The following is a 14,438-nucleotide window of genomic DNA, read 5'->3' as shown; positions in this document are numbered from 1 at the left end:
ATTTCTTTGTGGCATGAATTCAACAAGGTGTTGGAAACATTTCTCCGAGATTTTGGTCCATATTGACATGATAGCATCACACAGTTATAACATCCACCACATCCCAAAGGTGCGCTATTGGATTGAGATCTGATGACTGTGGAGGCCATTGGAGTACAGTGACCTCATTGTCCAGTGGTGAGATGATTGGAGCTTTGTGACATGGTGCATTATCCTGCTGGAAGGAGCCATCAGAAGATGGGTACACTGTAGTCATAAAGGGATGGACATGGTCAGCAACAATACTCAGGTAGGCCATGATGTTTAAACGATGCTCCATTGTTACTAAGGGGCCCAAAGTGTGCCAAGAAAATATCCCCCCCCCCACACCATTACACCACCACCAGCCTGAAGCATTGATACAAGGCAGGATGGATCCATGCTATTATGTTATTTACGCTAAATTCTGACCCGACCATCTGAATGTCGCAGCTGAAATCGAGACTCAGACCAGGCACGTTTTTCCAATCTTCTATTATCCAATTTTTGTGAGCCTGTGTGAATTGTAGCCTCAATTTCCTGTTCTTAGCCGATAATAGTGGCACCCTGTGTGGTCTTCTACTGCCGTAGCCCATCTGCTTCAAGGTTGGATGTGTTGTGCGTTCAGAGATGGTATTCTGCATACCTTGGTTGTAACGAGTGTTTGAGTTACTGGTGCCTTTCTATCATCTCCAACCAGTCTGCTCATTCTCCTCTGACATCAACCAGGCATTTTCCTTTTTTTTTTTTCCGGACCGTTCTTTGTAAACCTTGGAGATGGTTGTGCATTAAAATCCCAGTAGATCAGCAGTTTTTAAACTATGCCGACCAGCCAGCCCGTCTGGCACCAACAACCATGCCACGTTCAAAGTCACTTTAAATCCTTTTTCGTCCCCATTCTGATGCTCTGTTTGAACTTCTAATGGAGACACATGAACACTAAACAGTGGGGGGGGGGGGAGCAGAGTTAATATGCGAGGCTTCATCTGAGACCTTGCTTGTTTAAATATTGTGGAATAATTTGTCAATGTCTAGAAGAGTGTATGCTCTACTTATAAACTCTGAATGAGAAATCTATAGGAACACTGAGGAGCAAGGTTGTGATGTGGCCCCAGAAACTTTTTTTATTTTTACAATGGAAACCCTGATAATGCTGAATTTTTTTTTTTTTTTTATACCTGAAGCTTTTTCAATAAAAATTCATTTTACATTACAGTAATATAAAATATGCACAGGCAGTCCCCGGGCTACAAACAAGATGGGGTCTGTAGGTTTGTGCTTAAGATGAATTTGTATGCAAGTTGGAACAGGTACATTTTTAAGTGCAACTCCAGCCCAAAAAACAGTTTAAGTTTTTTGGATAGCACTGGGAATGGTTACCACCCCTGTAACGTTTGTTTTGCTGTCTGTGCCCCTGTTCAGAAGATTTCATCTCACTTTCTGTCCCTGTGACAATTGGATTTTGAAAATGTTGGGTTGTGGAAACAAGGAATGGTGGATCAGTGCTTCAGTGGAGACACCTTTTTTTCCCCACGATAACTCCTAGGGGTAGATTTCCTTTCACTTCCTGTTGTCTCCCTCTGTTTGTAAGTAGGAGTTGTATGCAAGTCGGATGTTTGTAACTCAGGGACCGCATGTACTTTTTCATCAAAATCCCAATTCCCTCAATGTACCAACTAATAAATAAAGTAGATGAAAATGTATTCCGATTGTAGATGCAGTTGTTGGAGTGAGTGACATGCCCCGTACACACGATCAGATTTTCCAACAACAAATGTTGGATGTGAGCTTGTTGGTGGAAAGTCCGATCGTGTGTAGGTTCCATCGAACATTTGTTGTCGGACTTTCCGCCAACAAATGTTGGCCAGCAGGTTCTCAAATTTTCCGCCAACAAATGTTTGTTGACCGACTTTCCGATTGTGTGTACACAAGTCCGTCGGACAAAAGTCCACGCATGCTCGGAATCAAGTACGAGCCGGAGATATAACTAGCGTTCGTAATGGAGATATCACGTACGTCTTGTAGGTCACTACGTTCGTAATTGTTGGCCAACATTTGTGTGACCGTGTGTATGCAAGACAAGTTGGAGCCAACATCCTTCGAACAAAAATCCATGGTTTTGTTGTCAGAAAGTCCGATCGTGTGTACGGGGCATAAGGGGGTGAGATAGCTGTAACCGAGACAAGGGTATCCAACTGCTGGTGGTCATAATCTATGTAATAAGTTAGTGGCTTTAGTGCCCACTCACGTAAGCTAAAAAAACTTTTTTTTTCCTTGAGAACATCTTCAGAAAAAATAAAAGTCAGCAGCTAGAAACACTGTAGCTGCTGACTTTTCACATTAACTGTCCACGAATCCAGCAGTGTCTGCACCCGGGTCAATTTTTCTCGGCTGCTGTCGCTGCCATCTTGGATAATGGAAACCGGCAGTAAAGCCTTGCGGCTTCACAGCCAGTTCCCTACTGCACATTAGCAAAGCGTGCTGAGCTCTGTGAATGGCCTGGCAGTCGGGGAAGGGGGAGGGGGGCCGAACTTCCGGATGAGTTCACTGCGGCGACATCACCCGGAAGTGGGAACGGGTACTTGTCAAAGCCAGGTAACCGCTCCAACCTCCCCCCTGAAAGGTGCAAAATGTAGCGGCAGGCAAATAAGCGGAGCTTCCCCTTTTGGGTGGCAAAGCTACAATAAACAGCTAAACAATAACAACTTACTTTTTGTCAGAGGTTAATTTTTTTGATTTCTTCACAGCTAGTTCTAGAAGGAAGAAGAAAAATCTTATTAAATGTTCACAGATTTCAACTCATGAGGTACAACAGGATTCACAAATGATAACTTAAAGAAAGAGTGGAGAAACAAAAACGTAAATTTGAAGGCATTTCCTGACTGATTTGTAAATTTTGCAATCTACCCTGGGCAGTATGAATCACACATAGTGCCAGCTTTTGATGCTCACCAGTTGCACTGGGCTCCTGAGCCTGTACCCCTGCTTGCTGGTATTTTGGATGGTTCCCACCACTCAGGCAGATTTTTTTTTTTTTTTTAAATGGAGAATGCAACAGAAGCATAACATAACAGGTATAAAAAGGTGGACAGTGAACACCTAAAAATCCTAGGTGGACAGCAACAGAATAAAAAGAATTACAACAGGGAGATCCTGCTTCTCGACATGAGATAAAGGACTTTTGGGTGGACTGGCCCTTTTACAAGATAAACATTATAAAAGTGGAAGTTTACAACCTGGAGATCCCTTATATCAGGGGTATCGAATTCAAATCCAAGGAGGTCCGGTTGATAACATTTTCTCTCAGCCGAGGTCACAATCTCATGTTTATGCTATGACCGACTCTTGTTTGTGCCCCTATCAGAGTAACACATTAGGTGCCCCCTTAAATCAGGAACCCCAAACCGAGTACTCTCATATCTGTTGCTGCCATCAATATATCCCATAAGTATATCAGTCTTCCTGACCAACATGCCCCAGGAGCTGGGGCACACACATGAAGTCCCATTGGCTGCAAAATGCTGGCGGTCCTAGCAACCAATGACTGATGCTCAGGAAGGACCTAATCCTGCAAACGGGGGGGGATGACAGTCTGGACAGGAGTATCATCGGTCCGGGTGTGGACCACGGTCTGCCATTTATCGAAGGCCGCCCTATACATACACAACCAGAGTAAATATATTCAAAAAGATTTCCTCTACCTGCTGTCTCTTTCATCAGTTTTTTAAACTTGCTGTGCTGTTGGATCAAGTCTTTGATACCCTCCTGGGAGTCTCTGCACAATTCCTGTGCTTTCTCATTGGATGCAATAGCCCGTTCAATTTCTCCAAGAGCAAACAAAGCTTCACAAAACCGATAATGACCCTGGTCAAAAAAAATTGAATTAAAAAAAAAGTTAGACACAACATTTTTGCAATTCTAAAATATAAAAAAAATTAAAAAGCATACTAAAACTGATTTTGTAGCATTGAGAACAGGTATGTTATCCTATCAAAGCCTTCACACAAATAAGACAATAGTTAAGACATACATGGATCTAAATTCGACAGGGACTGTCCAAATTTTGAACCATATATGGGCACCATGGCTGTACACAAGTAGATCTATCAATTGATCGACTTGTGCACAACCAGCCTGTGGGGTTTTTCCCAAATGATTAGTGACACCGGCTATAGCCAACAACACTAATCATGGTTTCTGCCAGCAGAACACAATAGCGCTGCAGGAGGGATTCCCCCATTGACACTGACTGTGTTGATGGGGGGTTAATCACGAAATCTTCGCTTTCCTTCAACATGTGGTCAATATCACCACCTGGAATGCCGAGAATAAGAGGATTGGGGCTGCTCTGTACAAAAGCATGGCACAGAGCAGGTAAGTAGAATGTTTGATATTGTAATAATATTAAAAAAAAAAAATGAAGCTTTAATGTCACTTTAAAGTGGAGTTCCACCCAAAAATGGAACTTCCACTTTTTGGATTCCCCCCCCCCCCCCCCTCCGGTGTCACATTTGGCACTTTCAGGGGGGAGGAGGGAGCAGATACTGGTCTAATACAGGTATTTGCTCCCACTTCCTGGCATTGATCACCGCGGCGCTTGCGGTGACCTACGCCACTTCCGGCGCCTACACTCTCCTCCACCGCTGTATTCTGTGAGACACAGAACACAGCAGGGACCAAAGACGACGCGCAGCGCAACTCGCGCATGCACAGTAGGGAACCAGGAAGTAAAGCCGCACGGCTTCACTTCCTTATTCCCTTACCGAGGATGGCAGCGGCAGCAGCCGAGAGCCGAAGGACGGATCGGCTTCGGCTGCCGACACCGCGGGCTCCCTGGACAGGTAAGTGTCCATATATTAAAAGTCAGCAGCTGCAGTATTTGTAGCTGCTGGCTTTTAATATTTTTTTTTTCAGCGGACCTCCACTTTAATTGAAGGCCATAGTTCTACTGTAAAAAGTGATCATGGTGGTGCCAAAAGAAGGCAGTACTAGAGAAGACTTGAAAAAAACAAATTAGGGATCATAAACAAAAATCTATAGGACTGCTATCACAGGCAGCAAATCAATTTATAGGACATGATGGTCTTGTTTGTACAAAATTCCTTTACAAATATTGATAAAACCAGCTCCAGTCTAAAAAAAAGCAGATCTATTCATGTGCTGAAACGCCCCCTGGAGCTTAGGTTTATTGCCATGCAAAAAAAAAAAAAACGCAGCTTTTGAATTTAATGTAAATTTGAATTTGTTTTACTTATTGCGTCTCTACTTTTGCTCTGTGACAATCTGCTTATTGTATATATTCTATGAAAACAACCAATTTTACATATGTAATACTGTTTCAAAGTTTTGGAAAAAAAGGTTAAAAAAAAAAAAAGTCCTTCAACAGGTATCAGTCAACAAAATGAACCATTACACTTACCTTTGGCCAGATGTTTTTAAGTATAATTGCTTTCTTTCCATCAGTCAAAGCCTTCCTGTAACAAAGATAAGACTGAGAATTATTTTTGATTATTATTATTTCTATATTTCCCCTTTAACATCTGCATATCTAACTTCCTTTTACCTAAAGGCCATTTGTACAAACTTATAAAATTTACTATATAAAAGTTATAAAAAGGTTGGCGCTAAATCACAATTGTGATGAAGAACATACAGTGCATTTTACACACAACAAACAACAAATTGTTATTAGTAACAAAAAAACATGTAAGTCACATCAAAGTCAGACCAAAGTAGTGCAGGGACTACTTTGAAGTCTCACAGATATGAACGGTACCCATTGGAAATCATGGGGTACGACTTGTCAAGCGACTTTGCAGTCTCACAAGTGTGAAAGGGGCCTTACAGAGGGGGTCTGGTGCTAGAATTATTGCTCTCGCTCTAACATTTGTGGAGATACCTCACATGTGTGGTTCGAACGACATTTACATATGCGAGTGCAACCAACATACACATTTGCTTCTGTGTGCGAGCACAAGGGGATGGGGGCACTTTAAAAAAAAAAAAAAAATTTTTTACACTGTCCCTTTAATTTTTGTTTGTCTACACGTCTCTTCTGGCCTTCCAGGGTCATAGAGATGGCCGAGGACCATCCAAGTCCACGGCCAGCTCTACGGTATCCCACCACCACTGGATCGTTAATCCAGCTTCCCCATCACACGGGAGAGCCCAGAAAGGCACCGGGAGGGGGTGTCCCCTCCCGCAGCCTGTAAAAGCAATCTAGCGGCTGAATACCTGCTAAGGTGGCTTTTACATGTGAGGGAATCGACAGCTGAAGAGAAAGATATCTGAATGATGCCTGCAGCTGCAGGCATCATTCAGATATCACCACTTCAACCCAAGGACAACATAGAACATCCTATGGGCAGGAAGTGGTTAATTTTTATTGTTCTAATGACAGGGCCACTGAGAAACCCACACATATATAAAACGGAAAAAGAAAAAAAAAAAGAAAAAAGGAATCAAAAGCACTATGAATGTAGACAAAATCAACCACACATCACTAGATGTTATCAAGATCGCATACAACTTTTTAATTTGAACTTACCCGTATATCTGCATCCGGATATAGCACAGCGCTCGATTGCTGAATAGGACATAGCTTTCAGGACTAGAAAAGGAAAAGATGCAGAGCAGTGTCACAAAGAATTCTTCACAGTATGACCAACAGGCACAGAAACGAAACTAGATCTACGGTGTCAAGCAAAGCAAACCGTTCCAAGGAAGATAATGGCACTGTGAATTACAGAAGTGCTCTCCATAGATTACCAACAGTGAAGCCATGACCGCACTTAGTGCTTTCCTTATATATACACAAATATTGCATTTTTTTAACCCAATAATGTGCTATGAATCAGAATTTAAGTTGTACTTTTATTTTAGCTTTAAAAAATAAAACGTAATTATGAAATCATTGCAGATGGTCTATAATAGTAGATAACATAGTAAGACACATTCTTCAGGGCAAACAAGACTTTCTTTTTGTGGTATTGTGTTACAAAAAAACTTTCTTCTCCAATTTTTATTGAAAATGTTTCAGTAAAAATTAAAATTCAATAGGTATATTGACTACAAATAATGTACATTAGTTGTGTACCAGAATACAAAATTTCTTAACAAAAAAAAACACAACATATTATTAATATGAATTATGTTCTGCACATAAGAGTCCAGACTTGTACAAAAAAAAAAAAAAAAAAGATATAGCCTCTCCTGATCAATCAGGTTTCATCTCTCCCACCAATAGTTTGTCACAGGGAGCAGGGATGGGGGTGATGCTGTGATGTTCTGGACAATAATCAACTCCTCTACTAGGGCCCTATGAATGGGGGGCCTATGGGGCAAATAGCATCCACGTCATCCTCACCCCAAACTTATTTTATTTTTTATGCAACCTATAGAAATTTGTTGTTTTTCTCTATTTTAAAGCAAAAAATATATTTTTTTTTTGGTTAAAAAGGAACTAAAATAAAAAAAGGAAAGTAAAAATATCAAATGGTTAAAAAAAAATTGCTTAAAATGATTCTAAAATCTCGTTTAAAAAATAAATAAATAACAAACATGCTATACTTACCTCCTATGTGCAGTGGTTGTGCACAGTGCAGCCTGGATCTTCCTCTTCTCGGGTCCCTCTTCTGTGCTCCTGGCCCCTCCCTCCTGTTGAGTGCCCCCCACAGCAAGCAGCTTGCCACAGGGGCACTCAAGCCAAGCTGCAACTCTGTGTGTCCATTCAGACACAGACCTGCCGTTTGACCCCCCCCCTCTCTCCTAATAGGCTAAATGACTGATTGACAGCTGCGGGAGCCAATGGCGCCGCAGCTGTGCCTCAGCCAATCAGGAGGAGAATCTCGGACAGCTGAGGGACTAGTGGACATTGCTGGACAAAGATGGGGCTCAGGTAAGTGTTAGGAGGGCTGCTGCACACAGAAAGCTTTTTATCTTAATGCATAGAATGCAACACTGCACTGTTACAGTATACAGGTAAGCCGCTTTTCCTAGGATTCAGTGTGCAAAGGGGGTTAGGCGCTACAGTAATTCTAATTAAATTACAACTGGCTCTATGGAAGTTGTATGCGCCACATAGGGCACAACAGCAAGCAACACCTCCTGAAGCCCAGGAGTCATGTCCAAGAAAAGTGGGTCTTGTGGGGGATTTGGCATTTGTAGACAGGAAGTGTGCCTACTGCAATACCCATCAATAAAAATTCAGAGGCACACAGTAGGGAAGGGTAGAAAATTAAAGTGGTTGTAAAGGCAGATGATTTGTGTTACCTTACTGCATTCTATGCAGTAAGGTAAAAAACCTTCTGCATGCAGCCCCCCTAAATACTTACCTGAACCAGATCTTTATACAGCGATTAGTACATTTAGCTGGACGAGGCTCTCGTGCTTGTCATTCACTGCCGTCAATCAGAGCCAGTGGCGAGGAAGCAGGAGGCGGGCCTGAGCTTGTATGGACACACAGAGCAGGGCTCGGGAGCGAGCAGGTACAAGTGCCCCCACAGCAAGCAGCTTGCTATGGGGGCACTCAGCAGAGGGGAGGGGCCAGGAGCGCTGGCGGGGGACCAGAAAAGGCGGATCGGGGCTGCTATGTGCAAAACAATTGCACATTGCAGGTGAGTATAACATGTTTGTTATTTTATTTAAAAAGTGAACCATTCAAATCACTTTAAAGCGGAGCTCCAACCAAAAGGGGAAGCTCCGCTTATCTGCCTCCTCCCCCCGCTGCCACATGTGGCACCTTTTTGGTGGGAGCGGGTACCTGGTTTTGACAGGTACCAGCTCCCACTTCTGACTAAAATTTCAGCCCCCTTCTCCTTCTTCCCCTGCAGCCGACCCAAATAGCGCAGCGCAGTAGGGAACAGCTGTGAACAGCACAGCTTCACTGCTGGTTTTCCTTAGTGGAGATGGCGGTGGCAGCACCCGATAGCCAGTTGAAAAATCGGCTTGGGTGAGCATACAGCTGGATTCCAGGACAGGTAAGTGTCCCAATAGTAAAAGTCAGCTGGTATTTGTAGCTGCTGACTTTCAATTTTTTCTGCAGAAGCCTGGAGTTTCACTTTAAAGAGCAGCAGAGTTTTACACTCTGCACCAGAGGCAGAGAGAATAAAAAAAAAAGTGAGGCTGGAGTTCTAAATGAGTGAAAGGAAGGTTTGAGAAAAGATGTGGCCAAGCTTGATACTGCAAGATTTTCTTTGTATCTGCCAACTAATTCACCATGAAGTTTTCAATGAAGGTAACCACAGTCTACGCATTATTTTAATCATGCGATGAGTTTGAATTGTCCAGGTTTGTGATTGGTTTACTTTCGGCAACAGAAGAAAAACACGCCAAATGAATTTGGTTAAGTTACCTGAAATATATAGCTGTGGTGTATGCGAATTCTGCCATATCATATTGCTCTTTTTCAAACTCAGACTTGCCAATGGCCCTATGCTCTTCTGATTCCTGGTGGAAAGTACAAACAGAAGATATTTAACCAATAAAAACAATGGAAATAAGAGATAGTGGAAAGAAGATCTTGGTATGACGCAGACATTGGAAAGAAGAAAAGGGTATGGAAACCAACCTATTAAGTAAACACCAGACACTCATCTACTCACCCTAATTAAAGGTGGGGCTCAGTGGCTAACGGCACATGAAAAAAACACAGATCTATACCATGGGAAGATAAGCATAGAGAAAGGCGCCACATATAGAGCCACAGGAGATATTGGCCGTTATTTACTAAAGGCAAATCCACTTTGCACTACCAGTGCAAAATGCACTTGAAATTGCGCTGAAAGTGCACTTGGAAGTGCAGTCGCTGTAGATCCGAGGGGAACATGCACTTCCAAGAGCACTTTCAGTGCAATTTCAAGTGCACTTTGCAATTGTAGTGCAAAGTGGATTTGCCTTTCATAAATAACCCCCATAGTATCTGAATGAATGCAAATCATATATCAAAAAAATTGGAAAATGTATTAAATGTTTGATAAAAATATCCAAATACACAGAAGCATAAAATCATTACAACCTCCACCATTCACCATCTAATGACAACGTTGTCGGTAGACAAACAAATACAAACAGACTAACAAATAAGGGAACGTCTCCACTGCACGTGTACCATAGTGTGAGCCATAAAAAGCACTGTAAAAATAAATGTGCAATGCGGCAGCAAACACCGTGGGGCCAGGCAGTCCTTACAGAAGAGTATTGTGGAGGGGCAGGAGCCTGCACATATCAGGGACAAAAAATGTAAACAAAAGGATCCGAAAACCAAAAATCAAAGGGTCAGAATCTGCAGTCTATGGTTATTGGAGACATACGGGAGGAAAGGTTTGGAATCTAAGCTAGTAAAGTTCCACCTCATGAACACCGATCTTTGCAGAAATAGAAAAATATGACATGACAATCAAGCATACAGTCAAGATAATTTCAGCAAATGGAGCACAATCGGCAATAGGTATACAAATATTGGGCTCGTCACAGCATATGCCGTACTAGGAGTCCCGTCACCCAGGCTGGAAATGTGGAGCGACTCCGTGACCACGTCAGAGCCGGTAGGCTTATGGATAGCCACTGGATGTGGTGACCCAAAGTGCTGCTGTCCCGCACCTACATGCCCAAAGTCGCCCGTGCCGTAGATCCCAGACAGGGTGGATTTGATTTAAATTAGGTCGATTTAAATCACAATTTAAATCACTAGTAAAATAGCTTGATTTAAATCATAATTTTTTAACCACTTCAATACCCGTGTATAGTCAAATGACGGCCGTAGATGGGATCTCCCATCCTGGGTGGCCGTCATATGACGTCCTGGGCTTCCCGGCCGTCTAGTGGGCGCGCGCCCGCCGCGTTGCTTAGGACGCGGTGCGTGTGCCCGGCGGCCGCGATGTCCGCCGGGCACCCGCAATTGCCCGTTAACCGAGCAGGACCGTGGATCTGTGTGTGTAAACACACAGATCCACGTCCTGTCAGGTGAGAGGAGACTGATCTGTGTTCCTAGTACAGAGGAACACCGATCGGTCTCCTCCTCTTGTGAGTTCCCTCCCCCTAGTTAGAATCACTCCCCTAGGAAACACATTTAACCTCTCGTGCCCCCCTAGTGGTTAACCCTTTCCCTGCCTGTCACATGTATACAGTAATCAATGCAATTTTATAGCATTGATCGCTGTATAAATGTGAATGGTCCCAAAAATGAGTCAAAAGTGTCCGATGTGTCCGCCATAATGTCGCAGTCACGAAAAAATTGCAGATCGCCGCCATTACTAGTAAAAAAAAAAATGTTTTTAAATTTTTTAAAAATGCCATAAATCTATCCCGTATTTTGTAGACACTATAAATTTTGTGCAAACCAAACAATATACGCTTATTGCGATTTTTTTTACCAAACATATGTAGAATAATACGTATCGGCCTAAACTGAGGAAAATTTTTTTTTTTTTTTTAAATTGGGATATTTATTATATCAAAAAAGAATAAAATATTGTGTTTTTTTCAAAATTGTCGCTCTTCTTTTGTTTATAGCGCAAAAAATAAAAACCGCAGAGGTGATCAAATACCAACAAAAGAAAGCTCTATTTGTGGGGAAAAAAGGACGTCAATTTTGTGTGGGTACAGCGTCGCACGACCGCGCAATTGTCATTCAAAGTGCGATAGCGCTGAAAACTAAAAATTGGTCTGGGAAGGAAAGGGGTGAAAATGCCCGGTATTGAACCGGTTAAAGAGCAACTGTCATCCCTGTCACGCAGCAGATCCTCCTCTGACCCCGCTGTTGACTCACCAACAGTCCCATTCACTTTAATGGGATAGCTGGTGATGCGGCAGTGACACAACAAAGTGAGGGACGCGGTGGCAGCAGGTGACTGGACGCCCACTAAAAGGCGCTGCCATGATGGATCTGAAATGACAGGTGCTCTTTAAATGTAAGCACTTATTCTTGCTGGTAGTTAGACTCTTAAATATTTGGAACAAAATGAGGGTTTCCTATTTATAATAAGCTGTCAGGTTAGTAAAACAGCGATATCTGAACCGATTCAATTTGCAACACAATGGGATAAAGGAATATTCCTATATTTTGGTTTATCTCATGGTCACCGTGAAACTGTGTGAATGCATCAATGCAGTGCATGTTATCTCTGCTTGCAGAGCTTGGATTCATTGAATGAGTTTACCAAAAATGTAAATATTGCACAATATATAGCCTCATGCTACGTAACTAAGCTCCATTTCATGCTGAATAAACTCAATTATTATTATTGTATTTTAAATAGAAAACTATCTTTAGATAGATTTTTACTCCAAAAGCATTTTATTAAAAAATAAACTTTATAAAAATCAGAAAAAAAATTTATATAATAAAAAAAAATCCTATTAAAAATAAAAAATAATCAGATTTTGATTTTTTTTTTTTTAAATCATTTATTTATATCCATCCTGATCCCAGACGATGGTGAAAGGTACACAGTGTATGAGACATTCAAAGGAGAGAGAGTGACGTCAATGCGTTTCACAGGAAACCCCCGCTTCTGATGGTGCGAGGTGCACAGAGTATCAGACGTTCAAAGGAGAGGGAGTGACGTCAACTCGTTTCACAGGAAACCCCCGCTTATGAAGGTGTGAGGTGCACGGAGTATTAGACGTTCAAAGAAGAGAGAGTGAAGTCAATGCGTTTCACTGGGAAATACTCCGCTTCTTCAGACGTCACGTATGACAAAGTCACGTATGGCTAAGCGCATCTGGAGGAGGGTACGTGTTGACGTCACCACGCTGTCTGTACTAGAAGGACGGGCGTCTGTTTTAAAGTATGTGAATATTAACCTACTAATTTAAGTGCATTACTTTTTCGATTATAAACAATAAAGCCAATAATACACTATGGCCAGTCTTTCATTTTTTGGTCTTTTTCTTAATACATTTTTTTCTTTTATATATCCCTCCCTCTTAGAATGTAAGCTCTTAGGAGCAGGGCCCTCTGATTCCTCTTCTACCAAATTCTATTGTAACTGTAATGCCTGCCTTCATTTTGTAAAGCGCTGAGCAAACTGTTGGAGCCAATAAATCCTGTATAATAATAATTTGACTCAGCCAGCCACTTTAATATCGATCATTTTTCTCAATGTTGGATCAAGCTTGGGTGAGGAATAAAGAAAAAAGCAACATCTTACCATTTCACATAATTCACACATTTGCATTTTAACCTCTTCAGACAATTTTCTGTGATCTTCTGCCATTTTAATAAAAAAAAAGGCATCTATTGGGTAAAAAAAAAAGTGTTCAGAATTTTTTTTCAAAAACAATTTTGTAAATCTGTAACCTAGATCTAAACACAGACAATATAGGACAGACCGTTCTCAGAACTGGCGGTGCAAAATTAGCCATAACTGAAAGGCCAAGAAGCATATCATGAAAAATATGTATTCTACGCATTAAATTGGTTGTAAAGCCTAAACAGGTTTAGGTGTCAGCATCCCCCTCAACCCCCCTTTTACTTACCTGACCCCTCATTCGATCCAGCGCTGTGCGCGTCTGCAGCTCTTTCTCCCCTCATTTCCGGGTCTTGCTGGGGCACCCGGAGCCACTGGCTCCCAGTGCTGTCAATCAAAGCCAGTGCAGTGACAAGGGAGTGGGGCCGAGTCCCTCTGTCTGTGTCAATGGACGCAGAAGCGGGGCTCGTGTGCGAGCACGCACGGGTGCCCCCGTGGGATTTGGCTTCGCTGGACAGAGGGGAGGGGCCAGGAGCGCCGGCGAGGGACCTGAAAAGAGGAGATCTGTGCTGCTCTGTGCAAATCCATTGCACAGAGCAGGTACGTATAGACATGTTTGTTTTTTTTTAGCTTTACAATCACTTTAAGGTAAAAAAAAACAACTTTGAAATCAGCTCCCTACAACCATTGGCTCCTGCTGTTGTCAATGCCAGCCAGTGAGGAGGCAGAGGTGGACAGGGCCAAGTCATGTGCTGTGTTTGTCTTACAGACACCAAGAGCGTCAGCGGGAATCTGAAAAGAGGATCGAGGCTGCTCTATGCCATACCATTGCACAGAGAAGGAAAGAAAGACATGTTTTGTTTTTTTTTTGTTTTTTTTATTTAATAACAAAACACACAAGTGAGCCTTTAGAATTATTTTAAAATTCCCAATCTACTTGGTGACAGACACCATTTAGGGAGCACCTGCAACATGGTAAATATACTGCCTTGGAAGCAGTTTTTCTCTAACGTCTCCTTAGACCTGTGTTTTTTTTCCCCACAATTATCATGTACCCAGGACTGCCAACATATGGTGATAGAGAAAGCAGCTCATCTTTTAAAAAGTGTATCTATATTGAAAATGTAAAATCATTCATTTTCATATTGAATTTAAATGTCTAGCCTACTTATATTTAGCTTTAAGTTCTTAATGTTTGGGAATGTGTAAATAACCCCACACATTTACTTC

General features: G+C 42.1%; 1 protein-coding gene across 4 annotated transcripts in view; it reads right to left on the bottom strand.

Annotated features, from left to right (window-relative positions):
- The window catches only part of TTC3 (tetratricopeptide repeat domain 3), a 189,246-nt gene that overhangs the window by 130,824 nt on the left and 43,984 nt on the right, over positions 1-14,438 (bottom strand). For all 4 annotated transcript variants that reach the window (XM_073617200.1, XM_073617202.1, XM_073617201.1 and 1 more), the window contains exons 9-14: positions 13,170-13,255; positions 9,371-9,465; positions 6,566-6,628; positions 5,438-5,492; positions 3,720-3,882; positions 2,729-2,771 (exon numbers count right to left, since the gene is read on the bottom strand). In XM_073617200.1, the coding sequence (XP_073473301.1) occupies positions 2,729-2,771; positions 3,720-3,882; positions 5,438-5,492; positions 6,566-6,628; positions 9,371-9,465; positions 13,170-13,255 (505 nt within the window). The remainder of the gene's footprint in view (positions 1-2,728; positions 2,772-3,719; positions 3,883-5,437; positions 5,493-6,565; positions 6,629-9,370; positions 9,466-13,169; positions 13,256-14,438) is intronic.

Source organism: Aquarana catesbeiana, linkage group LG02 (assembly GCF_042186555.1).
Source record: "Aquarana catesbeiana isolate 2022-GZ linkage group LG02, ASM4218655v1, whole genome shotgun sequence".
Classification (NCBI taxonomy): domain Eukaryota; kingdom Metazoa; phylum Chordata; class Amphibia; order Anura; family Ranidae; genus Aquarana; species Aquarana catesbeiana.
The sequence above is the reverse complement of the archived record's forward strand: the minus strand, read 5'-3'. Positions and strand labels throughout refer to the sequence as shown.